The sequence below is a fragment of the Vanellus vanellus genome, assembly GCF_965231255.1.
Source record: "Vanellus vanellus genome assembly, chromosome: 17".
Lineage (NCBI taxonomy): Eukaryota > Metazoa > Chordata > Aves > Charadriiformes > Charadriidae > Vanellus > Vanellus vanellus.
This window is the reverse complement of record NC_138922.1, coordinates 8418638-8442188: the sequence shown is the minus strand read 5'-3', so window position 1 is coordinate 8442188 and position 23551 is coordinate 8418638. Positions and strand designations below refer to the sequence as shown.

The following is a 23551-nucleotide window of genomic DNA, read 5'->3' as shown; positions in this document are numbered from 1 at the left end:
TCCCCACGGCAAGGGGCTACACAATCACTTGCTAAAAGGAACAAGTAATAGGATTGAAGCAATTAAAGCTCGAATATCATATTTTAACAAAGGAAGTAGGGAAGAAATAACTTATTTAAACCTAGGATCGACAAAGCAGTATGTCTTCATAACTTCTCCCGGGGTTCCTCCGGGCTTTTTGCTTCTCCTTGGTGGGGAGATTTCCAGGCTGAGGGGTTTAATGCTGCCCTCCCACCCCCCCAGCAAGATGTTAAAAGTGTCCCTGAATTCCTCCACATTTCCTGACAGCCAGATCCCATTGTACAGTGCATTGCTGACCCCTTTAACAGCGACAACAAAAAAATAGTAGAAGTTCAACTCTATGGAAACCTGCATAAAGGAATGTACAGCATTTTTGCATTGGGGGGCGGGGGGGGAATTCGGTCAAGCTGAGTTCCTCTTTCCCCTGGTTATTACAGCAAGGAGCTGATCCTGCTCATGCTGAACACGTGCCAAAATCCAGAGACGAGTGGCAGAAGTCGGAGTTGCTCAGCACCTTCCAGGATTAGAGCCTTTGGGCTGAGCTCCGGGCTAGCTCGGATGGATCCTGCGCGGTGCTCAGAGCCTCCCGGGAGGACCAGGTAAGTTCTCCTCCCACGTGAGGTTCAGCAGGGCTGGACCAGCGGCGTTGCACTTTGGGAGGAGGGACGGCTGTGCATCTGCCCGCTGCCCGGCGCCGAGCGCCGCAAAGCCGACACACCCGGGCGCAATCTACCCTTACTTTGGTAAAGTTTTCCCGTTGGCTTTATTAATCCGGGGTTGGTTTTCATGGCTGAGTTTGGGCCTAATTCTCGTCTGAGCGAGCATGGCTGCCAACCAGTACAACCAGCAGCGAACTGGGCCACCGCGCAGGCAATGCCGCAGGCCATGGGGCTCCTGCTCCTCCCCTGGGGCAACGCAGCACAGTGCAGTGACCTGCTGGTGCTTCCCGAGGATCGCCTCCGAAAGGAAGGGCGAGCAACCTGGAGCCGATCTGCCCTGGGCTGTGGCATTTCTGTGGCGACCCAGGCTTATAAAAGAGGCTCTGGCAGTTTTGATTCGTGTGACCGCATTAACGATATGCACAGTATTTGAATTTCATGTGACGTGCGGAGAGAAGTTGTCCAAATTAGCTATTTATAAGGAGTGAAGTCAACTGCCAGGCAGCAGTTTGCAGTTGATTTATTCTCTCTGAAACTTTAGAAACCTGCATGACACTTGTACAAAGTGCGGCTGTGCGCAAAATGTTTTATTCAATACTTGTTTACAAAGACAAACGCAGCACCCTGTGATGCCTAAAAAAGCCAACCAAAAATGACACATTCCCAAGAGGTACTTAAAATTCTTACAGCTCTATTAACAACAAAATCACATGTATTAGTGGTTCTGTTGACTAAACAAAGACACTTTATATTGTAAAACTGACTACAGATGAGCTTTGAAAGCAGCTGTATTTGGGTCTCGAAGAGCGCGGGTGTCCTGGGCGCTGGAGAAGCCGCTGTGATGAGTGTGGGGGTCTCACCCCAACAGCTACAGCATGAGCAGGGAATTTGCCCTCGGTCCACGGGATTGCCACCGTGTAGCCGTGGATAAGCCATATTTCCCTGCCAGCCTGAGTGGTTTTGGGCTGTTTTACCCCTTCACCCGCTGGGCCAGAAGTGAGGAGCTGGTTGGTCCATGGTGCTCTTGAAGCCTCCGCCTCCTCTCCTGGTGCCAGAAAGTCACCTCCTTGCATGCTTTGGCCATGCTGAGTGAGACGCCCACCAGTGTGGACCCACCCCAGGTGGGATTCCCTTCCAAGGAGGAAAAAATAACACTATTTGGGGTTTTTTTCCCCCGCCCAGACCAAGGATCCCCTTTGCCCAGAGGCCCACTGCAGCTGCGGGGGAGCAGAGTGGGGCTCTGAAGAACCAGACTCTGGTTTGCATCAGACAGACGGAGCGGTCTTCTGTTTTGCTATGTCCTTCTCCATCCAGAGGGATATTCTCCAGGGACAGGTAAGTCTGACGGCAGCTTTCTGCTTTTGGCACCCAGATACCCTGTTCCTTGCGCGATGGCCGGGACGGCGGAGCCCAAGGGGTGACAGGTTAATGAGCGCAGCTGAAGGAAACATTGCACGGGGCACCCAACCCCGCTGATGTGATCGTGTCCCTGTTGCAGGTCTGCGGGGTCATTCAGGGAAAGGCCATTTGAACGGCTGGACTTGATGTATTGTCACCCCACAGGTTGGGTCAGCGCTTGGCACAGCGGAGACAGGCAGGGACATCCCACAGGAGCTCGGGAAAGAGGACAAAGCAATTATCATTAATGACAATGACAGTTTTGTTGGGCCGCTGTCCTAACATTATAAATGAGGCACAGGAAACTCGTGTTAACTGAGGAATCATGCTTCCTGCAAAACTTTTGCATAGAAATTCTCTTAGAGAATCAAATCCTGGCTTAATCCAATGGAAACCAGATGGATGCTCTGACTCCCATTGCTCCAGGAACAGAGAGTGCTCAGCCCCATGAAGGATCAGTCCCTTGGCCACTAGAACACAGCCGGGAGAGAGAGAAAAACAGCACCATAAATATCCCTGTGAATTCGGGCAGGCAGCTCCTGAGGTCAGAGGAGGCAGTGAGGACTCTGAATAACCCTCAAGAGCTGCCCCGTCCCTGCCAGGACATCCCAGACTTGCTGTTACCCAACCGGAGGAGCATATCCAGGAGAGGACACCCCAATGCAGGCTGCCACCGGGGCCAGCGGGGACCCTGGTTGTCCCAGCATGGACAGCCAAGCTCTGCCTAGTGCACTCAATATCTCCTGGGTTTCATTGAGGGCTGTTTTCTCTCCCGGTTTAAATTAGTTTAACTCCACTGACCTCAATGGATCTCACTGGCTACTCCAGAACAACACCAGCTAACGCCACCTGTGAACTGGGGTCTTTGTCAAGGTCCCTGGGCATAGTCTTTCTGTTCTTTCTTGTTTGTAGACCATCGTGCATTTTCTTCTTTAATATAAGAAATAGAATAAACCGTATTCTCCATTTCTGTGAAAAAATCTTTTGCGAACGCCAAACTTATGGCTTATCTTGTCTCATCCATGTCAGATACCATTGTGATAAAGATCCTCCCAAATGAGTTCAAGCTTTAGAAGAATCCCCACTTCCCCCAAAATCACCCTTTCTCATCACGGTATTGATCTGTGTCTGTTGGATGGGGAGCTTGGATGAGCTTTCTCTGGATTGCAGAGGGACAAACCTGATCCCTGATGGCACAAAGCACCATCCCGACTGCTCCCGGCAGTGGGGACACACGGCCTCTGGCCAGCCTGTGTTCCACAGATGTCTGTCCGAGACTACGCCGCAGTCCCAAAAAGCCCTCCTAGGATGCCCAGGGCCATGGTAAGGGCTGTTGATCTAGAATTGGCTTAACCGCTGCTTTTTTCGTTAGTGATAATTTCTTTGCCCTTTTTCTTACTCTTCCCAAGCTCCTGTGGGATGTCCCTGCCCTTCTCTGCTGCCCCAAGTGTTGACCCAGTGTTCGGTGTGACCCCCTCTTAATCGAGGAGGGAAATGTTATTCTCTACTGCACAGGAAAGTATAATCGTGTTGGGTTTTTTTCTTAAACCACTGCTAAAGGAACAGCAAACTGTTGGTCGTATTTATCAGGCAAAACTGAGCGATCCTCATCTGGAGTTACTCAGCGGGCGGCGGATCGATTTGCTGGTTTTACTGTGGAAGGGCTCTTGGCAGGAACCGTCACCCCGCGATGTTAAACCTCCCATCGCCCATTGATCTCTGCCTCGGCAAAGGGCCCCTTCCAGATTCGGCCTCTCGTGCTGTCTGGGCCTGCCGCCACTCGCCGCCGGTTCTGCCAACACAAACACAAACCACCCCCTCTCCAGGCACGGCTCTGATTCATGGCTGCCGGCTGGTAGCTCGCTCCCTGTGGCATCCAGGGCGCCAACGCCAGGGCTCACGGCTGGAGCGGGCACTCCTCTGTGCTGGGGGTGCAACGGGTGCCCGCGGCACCCACCGCCGGGAGAGGCAAACCCCAGAGGTCGCAGGTGGGACCTGCATCCCCCCACTGGACCTCTTCTGCCTTTAAGCTTAGCTTGAGGTCCTTGAGGTCTCCTCCTCCTCCAGGCAGGGCAGCGGGGCCGGCGACCTGCCCTTTCCTCCGAACAGGGCACCCGGACCTGCCCGGCCTGCGGGGACCCTGCCCACACTGGCAGCCCCAGGGACACACTCTTCTTCAGCCCCATCATCATCATTCACACCCCTCAGGTGGCTTCTTCTCCGTGCACAGATACAAACGTAATGCCTGACCAGAAAAGCACTTTTTAAAAAAGCCCGTCTTATTGAGAAGGTAACGATGTTCCAGTCTGTATGTAAAGCTTATTGCACTTAAAGCTGGTAGCCAGGCATTTGAGAGGGACCGCCACTGCCAGATCCCCGAGCACAGCTGCCAACCGCTCGCCTCAAGCAGTAACGTTGCTTCCAAACCCACGCAGAAACGTAGCTGATGCCTTGGGACCTCGGCTTTAGCTTGCTTCGGGCTGCAAAGGGCCACGTCTTCCCCTTCGAGCGATGCCCCACTCCCACGAACCCCAGCAGGACCTGCTCAGGGGATGGCCAGCAAGCCCAGCCTGGGCACCTTCCCACGTCTCTCAGAAGAGCGCGCGTCCCACGCTGGCCATGGGGTTGGCCGAGGGAGCAGGATCTTCGGCACTGTCATGCACCTCCGAACAGCAAAGCAAAGGCAAAGGCGGCTGCGCTGGGCACGTGCTTTGGAAAGACGTGCAAACGAGCAGGGGCAGATTTGGGGTGAAGGTGTGCAATGGTAATGGCGTGCCGGGGTCTTATTTGGGGGGCTGATTGTGTGCGTAATTAGCAGTGGAAGCATATTTCCGTTCCCCCTAGTTAATATTTTTGTGAGGGCTCCCTGTAAGCACCCATAACTAACAAGTGCTGGGTTTGACTTCTGAAATAACCCATCGGAGCAGATAACAGCGTGCACGGACAGGCTCGGGGAACCGGGGGCACATTTAGAGCAGCGAATGCTCACCGAAATGAGCCGCGGTTTATGCGCATTCTGCCTCACGCGCAGATGCTCAGTAAGCACAAGTTAATGTAGTTAGACAAAAGGGCTCGGTTTGGGGGGAAAAATCAATAATGTCAGGGAGTTTATTACAGGGTTACGGGCCACCTGCTAGAAGCCAGCATTAGGCCCGCACTACGCTGTGCTTCGGTGAGAGCTGATGGCGTCGCGCTCAGACAAGGCTAGCGCCAGAATTATTATTTTATGCCTCGGCAGATGGCTTCTGCTCGGGGGTTTTATCTTTGAGTGCAGACATACGACTAATCATCGTTCGCTTTCTCTTTCTCTGCTAACGTAAGCCGGGCAGGAAGCAATTGCCAGTTTGATGATGGTTCATTATTGCCGGGTTTATTCTGTTTGAAACAGCACAGCGAGAGGCAAAGAGGGTACAAAGGAAGATAATCAACCAGTTAGCAGTGAGATATGGGGAAAAGCTGGGCGCAGAGGCTTGTCCTTCACTGGCCCATCTCTTTCTCTCTCTCTTTCAGAGGCAAAGCCTTCGATATCCCATAGATGATTCGGGGAGGCCACAGAGTTGGTATCTTTGGGTTGTCAAGATTGCAAAGGTCAAATGTTGGGAATGAGTTCATCCTGCCTTAGAGCAGTCCCTTCCCACAGTCCCTTCCAGCCCTGTTCTCTGTCACCCTCACTGCGGAGCGAGACCCGCTCTGTCAGTTCAGCTTTGAGTCAGGGAAATCTGAGAGCTGTGATGCAACCTGGAAAGCCAAAAACCAGAAATCACAGCCACAGTGGCATCATTGCACGGCCCACGCTTTTCACGCTAGGCCCTCTTGGTTATCTACTCGTGTGGTGCACAGGCTGGACGAGGGTACTGTCACCTCCTAACATGGGGAAGCCCCTACCACGCAGTGATGTGGCTACAGCAGGCAGGCCTGAGCACCTCACTTTGTGGCAGGGTTGGTACCTGGAGGTGAGTTTCGTGGCTAGCTTCAGTTACAGCACTCTCGGAAACTCTGGCACCAAACCAGTGGTGTGCAAACGGAGATGGTCCCATGTCTTGCAGCGCTGCTTCGGCTGTATAAGCCATAGCATGAAAACCTCAGAGTTGAACTGGCACATTTGTTGTTGTCGTTTATGATTTTCAGTTTTTCTGCTTGGTTCCAGCTCGACTTGAATGAAAGCTGAGACAGAAGCGAGGTGCGGGCCTGGCGCACGCTCAAGCTCAGTGCTCGGCACATCTTTCACCAAAGCCGGTGACGTTTCTCCAGGAACGTGGGTTAACTTAGTTCCACGTGTAGGAAGATAAGTAATATTATTAAACCCAGTGCACGGATTCACTCCAGTCTGCAAATGACCCTAATTTAACCTCCCTTATTTACTTTTAGGAGTTTAAAGCTGGGAGGAAATCACCTGCCGAGTATCACACAGCAGCAGCCGTGAAAGGCGGGAGTCCCGAGACGCTGCTTCCAACCCCGTGGGCACTATTTGCTTGTCAAAAAGCTCATTCAATATAGAAATATCACGTTGCTTTTGTTTGTGTTTTGTTGCTTTGTGATGTGATTCAACTTATATAAAGAGCAAGGTTTTAACCTGCTGTGCTAATTTAATTTAACCCCCTCCCAGCTGTCGTCTTTCTTCCTTGAAAACCCGGAGTTTCTCCTGGTTTGTACTGTAAGTCTTAATTCCCCGTGACTTCAGCATGAAGGTACCATCTCACCATCACTCTGAGCTGAGCCTTTTAGAAAGTTTATGAACCTTTCCGTGGGTGAGGTCTGAGCGGAGAGTTTGTAGGATAAAACTGCTGCAGATTTGCCTGGGTTTGTGCTTCGTTGTGAGACAAACCACTGAATCTGTCGAAGTTTGGAAGCCCTCGTTGTGGCTGGGAGCCTCTCCAGGAGATGCAGAGCAGCTCCCAGCGACTGGGCTTTTCATCAGGCAACAAGCCTTGGCTTCTCCAGACAACCTGGAAGCCCCAGAGCTCCTCCGAGGGTTTGGTATCCAAAGCTTCGCTATAAACAATAATTAATTTTCACAAAATGGAACTATTTCCATTTCTGCAAATATCATGAAATCCTTTTAGCGTCAATTCTGTCTTCTTGGAATTTAAATCTAAATTAGGACAAAATTCTTTTTAACTGAAGACTTATTGCCTCCGTTTGGCTTTGCTGGCTGTTAGCGGTCCTGGCTGTCACACAGCCTATTCTCTACCCGTGCTCAGAGCGTGACCTCCGCCAGGAGCAGTCCCCTACCTGGTAAGTTGGCCATATGAACAGTCTTTCCAAGAGGTGAACTATTTTGTTTCGGTTTGCCCTGTGTGCTCTTTTACCACCAGATGCAAGACATGCATTTCTTGAACCCAGATGATAGTCATCAGAGAGAGTCAGTAAATCACTGCCGGGCCACTGACACTGTTACTCGAAATGCCCAAAGGAGACGAAATGCAGATGTGGCGCAAACAGGGTGCTCCTCTCCCGGCATTCATTCGGCAGCAGAGCTGAACGCAGGCTGGAGGTGCAAGTGATGACTGCAAAGCAGTGATGATCTGCTTCCATTGATCGTCAGAGTAGCAAGCCAGTCCCGCCTGCCCCAGCAACGCGATGTTGGTCTGCATTTAATGGCTTTTTTTCATTGTTGCTCTTTCTGTTTTCAGCTAACTCGACATACATTTTTATTTTTCTCTTTTATTGTTTGCAGCAGGAAGAGTCCACCTGCAGCCCACATCGTAGCAGGGTTCACTCAGATGCAGCACTTTCTTTCCCACAGCCGTTTTGAAGATAACCGGTCCTTGATTGCCTGACGTGATGGTGGCCGGCAGAGCGATTGTAGGTAATGTTTAAGAGATTCACGTGGTTCAATCGTTATAATTTTCCTGTGCCTCTAGGGCCTGCACATCGGGCTCGTTGCGCTAGCTAACCAATTGCTAGGATTGTGTTTTAATGATAGACGCAGCAGGCTGCCTTTGAGCAGGGAGGTACAAAGGAATCGGAGCATCGTTAGAGGCGAGCGTTTCAAGCCCGCTCTCTAATGGCCTGATTTTCCTCCAATTGAAGTCGATGGTAAATATTCTGCTGACTTCAAAGGGGAGCGGGGTGAGGTTACAGCCAAACACTCTTGGAAATCCCACCCAGCGCTTGATTTTTCTTGACCTGAAGGCCAGTTCGGTCAGCTCTGCTTCCACAAAGGAGCTTTCAGGAGTTCTGTAAAAGCCGCCAGGGTGATTTTAGCCCTGGGTTCACATGGCAGCAGCATGTGAATTGCGGTAAATCTAGAGGATGATTCAGCCCTCCCGAGTTCTGATTTCTCTTCTGCAGATGTCCGCCTGGCATCGCTCTTGCTCTCTCCTCATTGACTGTGGGGAAGTTTAGGGCAATGGCATTCCTAATTAGGTACTTCAGCTTGGTGGGGTGAACTCCTGCAGAGGGACAGGAGGATCTGGGGTACCCTCACGAAACCTTTGGCTTTGCTGTGCGTCAGCCATGAGAACGAGGTGGTCTGTGCGCCTGGAAAATCTTTACATCATCTCTGCAACCCGTGGCATGAGCTGTGACTTTGTCTCTTCCCATCACAGAGAAAATGGTCTTGAATTCATTTTTCTTTTGTGTTTCTTCTTTCGTAATTTTACAGATATTTCTTTTGTGTTTCCGTTAGTTACAAAGCTCTGTAACTACACTGTAGTTACAAAGCTCTGCAGGGCGGGAAATCAGACATTTCCATACATTTCCAAACATTTCCATAAACTAATTTCCTTTTAAAATCAATTATATTTGTCAATATTCCTATCTCTGCTTATTCTGTGGGCCTAGACCACTTATCCCCTCTGTGCCACAGCTTCCACCTCTCTGAAGGGGAACACAAAGCTGACAAGTGGGTCAAGTGACATCAGTTTGTCTTTTAAATCCCTGCTTCTTACCGTTGCCGCAGAAGTGATGTGTGAGTGTGAGGTGTGATTTGCTGCAACCCCAAAACCGTCTGAAAAAATTGACGAACGCAAAAATTGTATCTACCGCCATTTGTTTGTGTGTCTTAAGCTGCAGCTTAAGCACAACCCTTTCTAGCTCACACACAACACACACATACTTTTTTTTTTTAAACTTTGCCATGGCTAAAAACCTGATACTGTTACTGTTTCAGAATGTATACTTGGTTTGTACTTTCTCACCTCTTTCCCGATTTCTTTGAGGAATCCGGCGTACCAATGGCCATAGAAAACCAGGTTAGTGCACAGTAGAGGCTTTCATGGACACTAATCTTGATGACAAAATTATTCGAACAAACACTTCTTGTGTCACCAATATATATTATGTAAAACCTTGTGACTTTGATTATGTGTCTATAATACAGATTAGTCTGTTTGGGTGTTTGGTGCTGACCTCCAATAAGCTCCTAAAGTATTAGCAAGAATTTGCAAGTGACAGGCAGGCAGAGGTGCTGTTCTGCCTAATCCCATTCTCGAAACTCTGACTATATATGTCTGAACAGTTTCTGTTGCTTTCCTTAAGGCACTGGGTTATTCCTTTCTCTGCCCCCTCCCAACTGCCTTTGTCCTTCTCTCCACTGCTTTGATGTATCACAAATGTCGGAAGGTTTAGCTAACCTTACGGATTAGAGCCAGGAAGACAGCGAGAACAAATTTAGAATAGGAGGCAGAGAATGTACCAGCTGGGAGGTGATGCTGTCAATCTCCATGGAGACCTCTTTAGTTACAGCTTTGCTAATTACTCTGTTGAATTGTATAGCGTCTGGTTGAAAGCCCAGCCAAAGTCAATGGAGAGTTTCTAATTGACTGGCCACGTCTCAGGACCATGAAGGGTGCACAGGGCATAGCCCCTAAGTGGAACCAGTTATGATTTGCATTTGTGGCTTTCTCCTTGATGGCCAAAACACAACCGAAGGAGATTCTAGACACCTTGATCTGGTCTTCTGCACGGGGCCAGCTTCTTCTAAATTAAAATGCCCCGCAGAAACAAATGTAGACCTTGTCACAGCAAAACAATTTTTGTCTTAGGAATGCAAAGTGAACCTTCTCCATCGCCTTGTTAACAGCATGTGCACATTCCACAGGAGTCAGCTCCTGCAGGAGATGAACTGGGACAAGATCCACAGAAGCCTTTTGGCTCTGAACACCTAGATAGGACACGGCCGAGTGCAGGAGTTGGGCAACTACATACATTTGCCCCACGTCCCCCAGATGAGCCTTTGTCACGGCTTGGGAGAGCAAAGCGAGGGACTGCAGGCAGGGGCAGAGGGGAATGCAGCCAGGTGTCTGGAGAAAAAGGAAAGAAGGCCCCACATCTGCTCAGTTTTCTGGGACAGGACATCTCTTAGCTCAGAGGGGACTGGGCTCACGCCTGGGGACCCACACAAGCAACAACAGCCCTCACGGGGAGAGGTTTGGATCCACGGCACTGCAGCTCAGGCTTGTCATTACTTGAAGCCAAACTGGCTTTAGGCACTAATCCACTGAACAATTTCCAGTTGTTATCAAAATCTATTGGACTTCTTAACCACGAGTCCCTGAGCTGATGTACCACCCCCCTCAGGTTCCAGTTCTCTGACTTGTTTGTTCAGAAGTTATTTATTTGTCTTACAAATACGTACAATGTTAAATTAACAAATGAAAAAAAAGTCAGCCATGCACCGTGCCTGATTTCTAACGGGAGTTGACTGCCCGAGCAGATCCTTCCCCTGCAGATAACCGTTCCCCCAAATATCAATGCCTTTTTCCAAACCCCCATCAAATTCCACTCCGTGCTGCGGGCGTGTGCGTCTGTGTGCACGTGTGTGTGCCCACACCGCCTGAAAAATCTCTTTCTCAGGCACACAGCTTCCCCTCAGGCCCCTGTGGGATGCTCAGCAGGGCTGAAAAATCCATGGGATAGCTGGATGCACTGCGATGTGGGGATGCCCCAGGTGGCTAAGACCCTTCCCAAATCCCAGCCCTCCGTACCACCGTCATCGTTGCTGCTCAGTGATTTGGTGCAAACGCCAGTCAAAAGAAAGGTGAACGGTGAGTTTCCTGCAACTTTGTAATTCATTGGAAGGATTTATTTATCTCGTCAAGAATAGAGAAGCTAAAGGAAGGGCCCCGGCCACCCCGCCTCAGGTGCTCATCTTCCTGGCAGTAGGCAGCTGGAAATCATTGGGTTCAAAGCTCGTTACCTTTGGCTCCTTTGACAGTAGGTGGAACACAACAGGCATCTCCAGAGGATGATTTGTCTGCGCTATTCTTAGACACCTGCCCCAGGATGAGATGAATCAGCCTCTGTGCTGCATGTTACTTCCCATGGGCACAAAGGGAGCTTTGGGTGACGCAGGCTCAGACTTGATAATGTGGAGCTTCGGATTTAACCTAATTCACCTACAAACTCTCACACAGGGACTTCTGTCGGGCCAGCACAAAACCGGGTATGATAGAAACTGCTTCTCCCCTGTGACTTTGACTTCTCCCTCCGAGACCATCTCCTCCGCATTCAAACAGTCAGTGAAAGGCACAAAGTAAGCAGCATACATTAGTTTAAATCTGGGTGAATATTATTTGGCTTCACTTTTAATTCATTCCATATTTATTCTCCACCGGTCCTGCCATTTCCCTGAGCCTTAATGCCATAACGGCTTTAAATCCCTCTCGCTCTGTGTATGCGCATTATGTTTAAGGTTTCTGACTATCCCTAAATCTCACTTCTAATACCCTTACACAAGCGGAGGGTTGGTTGAAATTGCCAGAAACATTATTTGCGTGGGTTGGGTGGGGACCGGGTGTTTCAAATACGATTGTACAACTGTATCACTGTGTAACTGGGAATTAAGCCTTTAAAAAGATGTTTAATGATAATGTTAAATGACTAAGAAGTTGGTTAGAGGAGTTGGGGAATGAAACCTGAAACACAAAGGGAGTGAAAAACTTCGTAAGCCTTAAAAAAAACCCCAGAAGCAAAGACCAAGCAGAGAGACCACGGTTTCTCCAAAAAAGGAGAAAAGAACCAATCCAGAGGTTCAGTCGCAGTCAGAAACTTGCAAAAAGACAGATATTAAAACTAAACCAATAAAATCTGGAAAACTTGCTCTGAGGACAAAGAATGGCCCAAGTCTCCCTTGCAGTTACTCCAAGCAGCAGCAGGACGTCCAAGCCAACGCTGGCTCTGCGCTGCCTGCCGTGCCCCAGCGCTCCCCGCCGATGCCCGCAGGCTGCGGGGCTGCGCCCACGGCTGGGGGATACGGTTCCCCCTCGGGTGGGGAACGCACAGGGAGCACTGAGCACCTGTAAATCACGAAGAAAACAAAACATCACTGATCTGCGCTCCACACACTCTCTCTGTGGCTCAGCATGTTCCTGCTGAAGGCCAAGGACATTTCGCAGGCACATTTGGGAGGCGAAGCAACTGCTCGCTTTTGCGCAGCCGAGCCGTGAGCACGCAGCAGCGGGTGCGATTCCCAGCAGCTTCCAAAGGTGATGGCCAACCCTCTGCCTCTCTGCATCCTTCCTCCTTTGCATCCAGATCTGCGCAGCCCCTGCTGCTCTCGGCAGGGAGACGTAAGCACGTGTGCCCCGCACAGGTACAGGCACCATCAGGGCTTGCCAAGCACGGGCACAAACCCAGCTGCCATATGGGAAAGGGGAGGGAAGGAGCAGGGAAAGAGCACGTTCTTGGCTTTGCTCTGGTTTGGTGTGTGCAACTGATAAACGGGGAGGGGGACAAGGATTGCGAGGGGGACCGACGGCTCCACTCGCCCAGCACGAGCAGGAAGGCTCATGGCAGCAGTGGGGAGTTTTGAGTCAAGTGAACTCGCTGCTAATCCTCTTCTACATGGTCTTTCTTGCAGGAGGAAATCTTATGACTCCGGGGAGAAGTACGTTGTGTAACTAAGCAATGGTGAACCCGAGCTGCATTTAATGGGGCTTGGCACAAGCACGAGAGTAGGGTACTCATCCCCAGAGAGCGTGAGAGAGACCATCCTAGTGCATCGCCCGCCGCCTTCGAGTCCTTAAAAGCCCTGGAGAGGCCTTGGAAGAGAAGCTCAAGTAGAGGGAAAAAGAAAAAAAAAGAAAAAAAGTCCCATAGCTCAAAAGGAATCAGCTCACTGTGCGGGGCTTCCCTGCGCTTGTTGTTGAAACATTGCCGAACGTCCCTTTGCACTGCGCGGAGCTTTGAAATCCACGGGATCAAAGCTCTACGGAGGCACTATGGATGTGCCGAGTCAAATTTAAGGGCATTTTACAATCATAGCAAGAAGTGCAAAGCTGCACTTCGGGCTCCTCTTGCTGTTCCACCGTGACATCTAGTGGCACTGTGCAGTTTTACTGGTGAAGCAGGGCCTGTGTTTCTGGTTTCAGGCCCGCTCCTGCACTCATCTGCGGAATAGCTTTTCCCCATCGGTCTGAGAGAGGTCGCGTACAATTTTGGAAAAGGCAATTTTGCCACTTTATCCTATTGGATTTTTCCAGATTTACTAAGTTGGGACTTAAAGCTTTCATGGTGTGCAAGAGAGCATTCTGCTTCCTAGAACGTATTGCTATGTCTCCACATTTGTGTGCCATGCCTTCGTTTTTACAACTTATGCCACAGATGCTGAAACAGACAGAAGGGGTTAAAAAGCATGATCATTTGGGATAGCTTCTACTGAAAAAGGAAGTGAGTGAAAATAAACAGATCGAGGTGACAGAAGGCTGGTCTTCCAGGTCTCTGAGGTCTGAATTCGCAGTTGTCACTGGGTAAATCTCATTTGCAAACCATTCTTTGAGCTAATTGTTTCCCATACTGTTGGTTGTGTCTTTCAGGACGAGCTGAGCAAAATTTTTGCTCAGCCTGTTGCTGTCTCTTGTGTGAGATCAACGGCATGTGATCGGGTGTTAAAAAAAAATGCCACTGAGTCACTGTGTAACCTTTGTCATGCCAGTTAAAAATGTCACTGCCGTTTGTGCGTGTCCCTCGTGCATTCCTGACGGTGGTTTGCAGGGATGCTGCAGAAAGGTCTGGCCTGTGAGTCTCAGCCTCTCCTGGCTGATTAAAAGGAAGATGATCAACCACAAACCAAGTCCTAAATTAAATGACAGGTTAAAAATAATGTCACTAGTAAGAAAAGTAAGCAATAAAGGAGGTGCAAGGAAAAAAAAAACAGCTTAGTGCAAGTTTCTCATTGGTGGCAAACACTGATGCCAAACCCTGGAGTTAGAAAGCGCTCCCCAACACACACCGCAGGGATTTAATTAGCAGCGTGAGCAACGTGCCGGAGGGAGGGGGCTGGGAATTGGGGTGCCCGGGGAAACCCCGGGGGAGTTTCCCTCCCAGCCCACGGCTCTTGGACCCGGCCTCGGGGTGCCTGCCCGCCGGTACAGCTCCCTGAGAGGGGGTTGTAGCCGGGGGGGGGTCCGTCCCTTCCCCCCAGTGACAGGTGATAGAAGAAGAAATGGCCTCAAGTTGCGCCAGGGGAGGTTTGGGGTGGATATTAGCATAAATTTCTTCACTGAAGGGGTTATCAAGCATTGGAACAGGCTGCCCAGGGAAGTGGTTGAGCTGCCATCCCTGGAGGTTTTTAAAAGATGGGTAGACGTGCTGCTGAGGGACACGGTTTAGCGGTGGGTTTGGCAGCGTTAGGTTGATGGTTGGACTTGATGATCTTGATGGTCCCTTCCAACCCAGACGATTCTGTGATTCTAAGGCAGAGGCCGGGCAGCAGCTCAGCCGGTTAAAAACGCCCCGAAGCGGGCAATGCCCGTTTGATGTGCTTTTGCCGGGCAGGTGATGTCTCCCTCTTTGCCAGAGCCATCTCCCCTCACCTCCACGCATGGCTGGGGCCATTTGCTGGGCGGGCGAGGGTGGGAAGACACCTTCAGAGGAAATGCTTCACTTTGGGCGATTTCACCCTCCCCTGGCCCCTGCGTCACCCCAACCCTCGAGGGACGGGTCCCCCCCGGCCGCTTCGCCCTCGGCCGTTCTCCGCAGGAAGGGCAGCGGCCGCGGCCCGCCCCGGCCCCGGCCACAAGATGGCGGCGGCCGCGAGGGTGCCCGCCGGAGCGAAGGGCCGGGGCGGCGGGCGGCGGGGCGGAGAGGGCCGGGCGGCGCGGCGCTGAGGAGGCCGCCCGTCCCGCCGTCCGTCCGTCCCCTCGTGACGGGCTCCGGTGGCCCCGCCGCGGCGGGGTGGGGCTGCAGCGGCGGCCGCAGCCGGGCCCGGGCGGGCGGCTGGGGCTGGGGGGGGGTGAGCCCTGCCTGGCGTCCGCCGGCCCCGCGGCCCGGCATCGGCCATGAGCGGCGTCGCGGAGGCGCGGGAGCTGGAGGAGCGACTGCGGGAGGCGGCGGCGCTGGGAGACGTGGAGGAGGTGCGGCGGCTGCTGGGCGAGGGGGCGGACATCAACTCCCGCAACGAGATCAACGGCTGGTGAGGGGCGGCCGGGCCGGGGGCGGCGGGGCCGGGGGTGTCATGGCGCTGAGAGGGGGTAACCGGCGCCCTCCCGGGTGGGCCGGGCTGGCGGTGCCCGGGGGCAGGCCCCGAGCGCGGGGTTGCTGCGGGGCCCGGCTCCCTGCGGGGGAGGCCGGCGCTGCCCTTGCCCGGCACGGGGCGTTTGGGCAGCCATGGCGGGGGCTCCCCCCACACGAGGCCGGGCGCCACTCGTCAGGCTGAGGGGAGAGCTGCTCCGGGGACGCAGCTCTTGTGTCGAGTTCTCCTATTTACAGAAAAGGAAATGCTAATCTCGGGAGGCTTTGAGATTTACTGCTAAAGAGGATCATAATAAAAGGAGGCCACCCTCCTCCCACCTGTCACTGCGTGTTTGCTCGAGGACCTCTTCTAAAGTTGCTCGTGTCCTCCAACACGGCTCTGCGACAGCAGTGGAGCCGCGCGTTACGCTGTAGCAGCAAGGCAGAGGAGGGCCTTGTCCTGCAGAACTTACCGTAGATTCATAACTTTAAAAAACTGATGCAGTGGAGGGAACTTTATTCCCCGTTGTGGTCACTCTACCTGCAACTCAGGGCAGTGAGGCCGGGCGCGTGAGGAGGAGCCGGGGCGACAGATCGGAGGCCAACGGGGTGACAGATCGGAGGCCGACGGCACAACCGACCCCTCTGCTTCCTTCCCCACAGGACCTGTCTGCACTGGGCCTGCAAGCGGAACCATGCGCAGGTGGTCTCCTGCCTGCTGGATGCTGGTGCAGATAAGCAGATCCTCACGGCTAAAGGAGAGCTGGCTGCACAGTTAACTTCCAAACCAGACATCCAGAAGATTTTGGGAGGTACTGTTCCCATCTTCAAAGTCATCTAGAACTGTAGACTTAGGGATTTTTAGTGTTTTAATCCGAGGCAGTAGATTGGCAAAACTTTGGCCAGGACTACTATTATCAGATGATAGCTCTGATTTACAACTGTAATTCGTACTCAGGCAAATAGACTTGCGGATTTCAGGTGGGAAGGCCTGGTACTCTGAGCTGTGTCATCAAGAGATGGAAGGGCTGTATACTTGGGAGATGTCTGCTGAAGTCCTGTTTGCCCTTATTAAGCGGTAGCTAGCATGCAGGCTGCAGATGGAGGATTTCACAATTGTACAGTTTGACCATTGTCTGTCCATAAATCTTACAAATCCACTCAGAACAACTGCAGCATTTCAGAAGTTACAGCTTCTGAGCATTTTGTTATACTGTGATTTGCAGTATGATTAATTTTGGCCCTGTAATTCTGTTGTCTTACGTTTTTCTATGCACAGCTAACCTAGTTAGTTGTATGAACTCTACCAGTGCCCATTTCCATCAGCATCTAGGTACTGCGCTCCAGATTAAAATTTTTAAGTGCTTCCTCTTTGGAAATGTTGATGTTCTGTCTTCTGCTAATTGCACTTAAATTGGTCTCTATAATGGTATGCTCTTACATCAACAGTGCACTGTTATCATAAATGACATTGCAGCTATATCATGTCTACGGTTACAACAGTCACGACTGAAGGAATGGCATGTTCTTTGCACGAGGATTCTTGTTTTCTTTTGGGCAAGGTGCTCATCTCTTGGACTCAGTTCATGGCAAATGACTTGCGTTCTGGTTTTAACATCTAAACTGTCAAGTGTGCGTGAATGAACTCTGTTCATGGTTGCCTTATTTTTCCGTCTGTTAAGCTTTCGTGTGTTTCTTGGGAAATAAACACATATAATTTACATTATCCTAAATAGTTTTTACTCTGGGGTTGTAGTGCTATTGAGCAGATCTTTCTGAACTGCTTTGACATTAGCATTAGTGTCCAGGAATCCTCAGTCAGGCAAGAATGTCATTTACTGCAGCACTTCTAAGCAAGAGAAGAGTTGGCTTGGGTATTGTATCAAATAGGCACTTACCTAAAGAAATACTCAGTTTCATTTGTTGGCATGAGTCATAATAAACTATTTACAGCAGTGTTATTAAAAGCATTGCAAAAAGAGATTTAGCGAAGAATTACTGGTCATTCAGTTCCTTTGAAAATGCAGGAATACCACTGCTAGAAATGACATATCTTTCAATGGTTACTTTTTTCCCCACTTTGCTTTTAAAAAACACAATACATTGTAGGAATGTGTAATTTATTTTTTTTCATTTTACAGCTACTTGCTTTCCAGGTGTTACATGCCTATGATACATTAGTATCATCCTATGATTACCTCAGAATGTGATGTAGCTTCAAGACACAACAGGAAAACCGGGCTATATTCAAAATCAGAAAGATCTGTCTAATAACACGGTGGGTTTTTTCTCTCTCCATCCCCTACCCCTCATTTTTGAACTTCATTAACAGAGGAAGAAACTGAATGTCAAGGAGCGAAGGATTTAAATTTGCCAATTGTTGCAAACTACTTGGCCAACCCACCATTCCCTCACGTTTACACAGAAGAAAGCATTCCAGACGGCTTGGCAGAATCCCAGAATGAAAGCGCTTCCGTCTCTTCTGCTTCCCAGTGTGAAACTAGTCCTTGCTCATCAGCAGCTCAGGTTGAAAGCACATGCACACCTACATCATGCGACAGCGCAGACGATTTTCCTCTGCTAGAGGCTGCTGAAGAGCCACCCGCGCTGGCAGCAGCCGTTGCAGCAGCACCGGCGTGCACTGCGCCTGGTGTCCCCAACGGCCCCGTGTGCCGGCCGGCGCTGCCTCGCAGCACAGGGCTCTTCTCTCCGGCACCATCCAAACAGGCTGGACCTCTGCAATCCCACGCTTCACCCACTGGTCCCGCACCAACCTTTCAGCCCGTTTTCTTTACTGGAAGTTTCCCATATAACATGCAAGGTAATGAAGTGTAATTTGCCATCCTTCCATTATATTTTGTTCCAAGGTTTTGTTACTGGTGAAAGAGGAGGTTAAAGAATCATTCCACTTTCAGACTTGTAGTAGAGGCAGAGATGTTCAATTCTTTGGCTAAAAGTACTCAGAGTATATTTTTCTCCTCTGCTAAGTAAAATCACTGTTATACTGCATTTTAAACAGGGTAATACTTTGTAAAACGATGGGAAGATCAGTCCAAGCATCAGAAAAAATTGAAATTCTGCACTATTGTATATAGTATCAAATGCATCTCGGGTAGTTTGGTAACAACATGACTTTGTGACTGGATGGGTCAGATTTTTAACATGGTAAACACGGTGCCCCTGTATATTTCTTGCTGTTCAAATGGAAACTTCTATTAACTACACAGTATTTCTCAGTGAGACAATAGGTATTGTATTATAAAACCTGAATTCAAAAGATAATGGTAAATACTTTAGTGTTAGGTTTTGGCTTTTTTTGAGGTTAAAAAACCCCTTTTAATCTTTTTTTTCAATCAGAACTTGTGCTTAAAGTGAGAGTGCAGAACCTCAGAGACAATGACTTCATTGAAATTGAACTGGACAGACAAGAACTGACCTATCAAGATCTGCTCAGAGTGAGTTGCTGTGAATTGGGTGTTAATCCGGAACAAGTAGAGAAGATCAGAAAATTACCTAATACACTGGTAAGAAAGGTAAGAATTGAAATCTGAGATTAATTTGACTTTGCAGACATCAGAGAAGATATTTCTGTAAAACAATCGGCAAAACATGGATGGCCTTGTGTTAAAAAACAAAAACTGACTTAAGCTCACAAAGTCAAACGGATATTGGATTTTCCTTAAAACTCCATCATAACTTACTGAAAAATATTCTCGTCAAAACAGGCAGAGTATTTCAGCTCCTAAAGCACATGAATCTATTGCAGCTTGACTTTTTTTAAAATGTATCAGAAACAGTGCATTAGTGTGCTTTTAACATAATTGCCATGTACTGCTTCACTGTTTGCTTGCTTAAAAAGAAAAAACCCCTACAAATTGGCATGTGAGTAATTTAAAGATATGCCATTAACAAATGAACATGCTCTTCTGTTCCAAAAATACCTACTCTGGAGGGCTGTAAATGAAACACATTTGGTCACACATAAGCACAAACACAGTCAAATCTTAATGAGGTTTAAGGAGAAAAAAAATGTATGGTTCAAGGAGAGAAAAAACCCCAAACCTGCTTTGAAAGAAAGCATGTATACTGGTAGGAATTTTTTTCTTTCATTTAAATAATCATTGGGTGTGACCTCCCTGGAATTTTAGTTTTTACTCCCTTTATCTATTATTATAAATAATAATAACCAGGTATGTTTAGAAGTAATGCATGGTTGTGTCTGTTCTTTAAAAGGACAAGGATGTTGCCAGACTTCAGGACTTCCAAGAGCTGGAGTTGGTTCTGGTGAAAAGCGACAGCTCTCCTTTCAGAAACACCGCATCACCTTTGACTGAGAGACCGTGCTACAACAGCAGAGCATCAAAACTGACTTACTGACTCTTCTAGTGCATCTAGAGTATGGAAACCTGGTAATTATATGCTGCTGCCTTTTGAAGGCAGTGAATTAAGCGTGTATAAAACCTTAAGTTATTGTTAGGGTTACTATTTTAACTAATAGCTTATCTTTTATATTTAATATCCCCTTTGCTTTTATTTTTTTACTTGATACTGTATTCAGATAAGGGATACCTCATTTGTCTACTAAAATCACATGCTTCCAATATATTTTAATGAAGTTTATTGGTTGTATTTGGCAACAGAGGGCAGGAAAGACTTAATTATTGATAGGAAAAGTATGTTGAGTACTCCCACTCTTCGGCCAAGTAAGAGTCATGGAAAAGACATTCAGGAAATTGTGTGTGTGTATATATATTTATTTTTTTAAACTTCCTGATTAAGTTAAACGTCAAAGTGTATTTGGCATAAAATGAACAGTTGCTCTCTAAAAATGTAAAGCTTGCAAGTCCTTAATCTCCTGCCCCTTCCCAAATACTTACCAAGATATGTTGTCTTTCCTGCTGGGGATAGAAATACTTAATGCTCTGAAGTGACAGGAGAAAAAATTTCACTGGGTTGAAAATAAGTGAAGTGTCCACATTTAAATGTTTGTTTCTTTCCCATATGAGAATATTAGAAGTTAAGTGATGGCACCCCTCCACCTCCACAAAAAAAAATTATGGAAGCTTCTCTTAACTAAGAAGCATTTACGTCACAATGCTAATTAAAGTGCCCTTTCAAAAGAAAGTCCTTATGTTTCAGGAGCTAAGGAGGGGATCACAAATCTGTGTCCACAGTTTTATTAATTTCTTTTCCCAATGATGTGAGGAGACTATGCATTGCTCACACCAGAGGTCAGTACTGCTAAGTCAGGTAGCCTCTTTATGGCCCAACCTCACAGACCAGTTACAGGGCGTGTGGTTCATTTAATTTCTGCTGTGTGAGGAGCAGGAGAAGCACAATGGTATACTCTTGAGGCATCACAACTGTAAGGAGCAGACCATGCTCTTGATTAGCCATACTACACTGAAAACATACACCACTAGCAAATAAATAACCTGTAACCTTACGTCTTGCACAGTCTATGATCACTTTTACGTAGTGTCCAAAGTTTTAGCCAGATGAGTACCAAAAGGGCTGAATGCCTCCAGGTGCTTTCAACTGATTTTTTTTAGGGAAAAACCCCAGACTCTGTTTTCACTACAGACTGCTTAACTTGCATTTAAGCAAGTCAGTAATGAAAACATCTGTCTGGGTTTTTATGAATGGCAAAATTAAGCATTGAAACACACCCTGAAGTCACTCCCCTTCAGTCCAAACAAAGTATGTAAGTCGCAGCATTGCTGCAGTATTAACAGCCTGAAGCTTTTCCTGTTAACATGGTAGTATGCAAAGTTACACCTTAGGAGGCTTTTTGTTTTCTTTTGTACCAAAAACTACAATGATGACCTTTGCACCAAAAACCTTAATTGGGTACTGGGGTGGGTGAGGGAGTTGTTTTTTTCTGGACATGAGCTGCTTTCCGCCTGCCCAGTAGTATTGATTTTCCTTTCATCTCTGCTTTATTAAGCTGCATTAGAGCAGAGTTTATGCACAGCTAAACAGTGTTTGTTGTTGTTGATCTGGATTGTAATGTTGACATTCAGACCATAAATAGTACAATCAAGATGTTTTGGTAGGAGCAGCATGGCTGCCACCCTGCTTTGGCTTCCTGCAGCCCAGCTGCTTTATCCCTGACATGGCTCCTCCATCGCGGTTAGTAAAGGCGTGCATGCCAGAGGGATACAGAAACCCCTTCTGCCAGCAGAAGAGACGCCTGACTCTGGGATCAGGATTTCACCAAGTTACTCAAGGCTTAAAATTCTTGCTTAGTGCATTCAAAATAATTATCATCCTTTGCCACATGCTCTCTATCCCTCTTACCACCTAAACTTTGCTGACTCCCCCTTCTCGATCCTGGCCCTCTCTCTCTCCAGGAGCTGGGCTGCTTTAAAGGCCGATTCAACTCCTGGTATGCTCAAGACTGTGACACAGTATGAAGTAAAAACTTCCTAACTATGGCTCCCGCTTTGTTTTTCTTGTAGCACAGGACAGGAGTTTTTATTTTAACAAATGTATATTTATCTTTTCAGCATAGCTTGGAGGCTAGTTCAGGTTATATGCAATAACTGTTTGAAAAACAGTAGTAGTTAAATGGCTCAAAATTAAGAGTATCTAATTTCTTTTCGGTTCCTCTGTTTAGAAAAATCAGTGTAGACTGCCTCCACTAATTACTGAACATTCAGCTATAGGAGCAGCTGGTTTAAAAAAAAGCTTTATTTGCTCTAGTTTCCACAAAGTCATAAGACTAAAACTTTAATCATGATCTGACTGTAATAATAAGAGTAAGTCTATGCATTCAGAGAAATATTTTTGTATGTTTTATGCAGTTTGATAAACTCTAAGGCACAGTAGTTATGTTAACTGGGTTTTGTTGGTTTTTTTTTTTTTTTTTCCCTTTGAACAATAAACAGTTGGTATGACAATTGAAACCAAGTTTACAAAACTTACTGTTCTTCCAAGGACAACTTTTGTTTGCACTACAAACTTGTACTGAACTGACATTGCTGTTCTTCACTTATATTAAACTATCAGTTGTTTCAAGTACCTCAATCTCTGCCTTTTTCAGGGGATGGGGGGGGAAATACACGGCACTCTGGAGTGGACAGGACCCTCTTAGAATTCTTTGAAAAATCAGGGGCCAGTACAGTTTTAACACCTAATAAAAGAGGGGCAAGCTGCCAAAACCAGTATGGAGAAAGCATGTAGGAGGTGCTTACTTAAATAAGCTACTTGCTTTTTGCACAGCATTCCTAGAAAATCTGAGACAATACTTATCTTGGGCTTGAGCTCTGAAGATGGCACTTCACACAGATTAATCTGTTATTGAGACGCTCGTTACAGTCAAATCTGAAGGTAGTTTCTAGAAAGGCACCATGTTTTCTGTGCTCCAAGACAGAATTTTCCCTTCATCTTCAATGCACTAGAGAAAGACTCCACTATCAGACATGGCAGAATCTGAATCTCAGCCCAATTTACTACAAGTTACCTCCTTATATCATTTATACCTGTGCAAAATAAGGAAGGGAAAATGCTAGTCCTTTAACAAAAGTGTGCGATGGGACGTGCAATACAAACATTTAGGCAGTGCAAGAAGTAACACATTCAGGCAGTAGCTGAATCATGTCTCTTACACAAGTTTCAAAAGGAATAGGTGTCTATGCAATGTCTGTAATTAGAACTTAGTTATAATTTTAGTTGCTCCCACTTGCATTAATTTTTGTTGCATTTAAAAAAAAAAACCAAAACAAAACACTACCTAGTCTCAGTCCCCTGTGCCCCCATATGGGTGTCTGCTTTAGAAAGATAAAAAGGTAACATGACTGTCTGCATGGGGTATTGCTCCTCAAACAAACAGCACGCATTTCACCAGCGGCACCAACACACAGGTCCTTTCACAAGTGCACTTCCACAAGCAGATGACACAAGGCATGCCAACATTACAACAAGCACGTTAACAATAGTGCTTTGTCCGTGTATGGCTTCAGTGACATGTATAGTCAAGTTCTGAATACTAATATGAAGGATAATGCTTCTTCTAAAAAAAAGTGAATTCAATGCCTTACAGACACAGCACTGAAGTGCACTTTACTGTCCCTGCT

The 23551-nt window shown here is 48.0% G+C and overlaps 1 protein-coding gene across 2 annotated transcripts; it reads left to right on the top strand.

The window, feature by feature from the left end:
• The first annotated feature begins 15267 nt into the window (after positions 1–15267).
• On the top strand, positions 15268–22446 carry LOC309678881 (ankyrin repeat domain-containing protein 40-like). 2 transcript variants are annotated; one of them, XM_082492063.1, is made up of 5 exons: positions 15268–15435; positions 16137–16285; positions 17806–18294; positions 18831–18997; positions 19707–22446. In XM_082492063.1, exons 1-5 carry the CDS (start codon positions 15302–15304, stop codon positions 19848–19850), a joined length of 1083 nt encoding a protein of 360 aa, XP_082348189.1. In that variant the 5' UTR covers positions 15268–15301; the 3' UTR covers positions 19851–22446. The 2 variants fall into 2 exon arrangements, with proteins under 2 accessions (XP_082348189.1, XP_082348188.1); XM_082492062.1 differs by having other exon boundaries at positions 18831–19006.
• Positions 22447–23551: the final 1105 nt, after the last annotated feature.

Excerpts from the sequence above, each read along its gene's own strand:
- LOC309678881 (XM_082492062.1), top strand. The coding sequence starts at position 15,302 with ATGAGCGGCGTCGCGGAGGCGCGGGAGCTGGAGGAGCGACTGCGGGAG. Across the intron at positions 18,295-18,830 it reads TTTCCCATATAACATGCAAG|AACTTGTGCTTAAAGTGAGA; the intron begins GTAATGAAGTGT and ends TTTTTCAATCAG. Across the intron at positions 19,007-19,706 it reads CTAATACACTGGTAAGAAAG|GACAAGGATGTTGCCAGACT; the intron begins GTAAGAATTGAA and ends GTTCTTTAAAAG.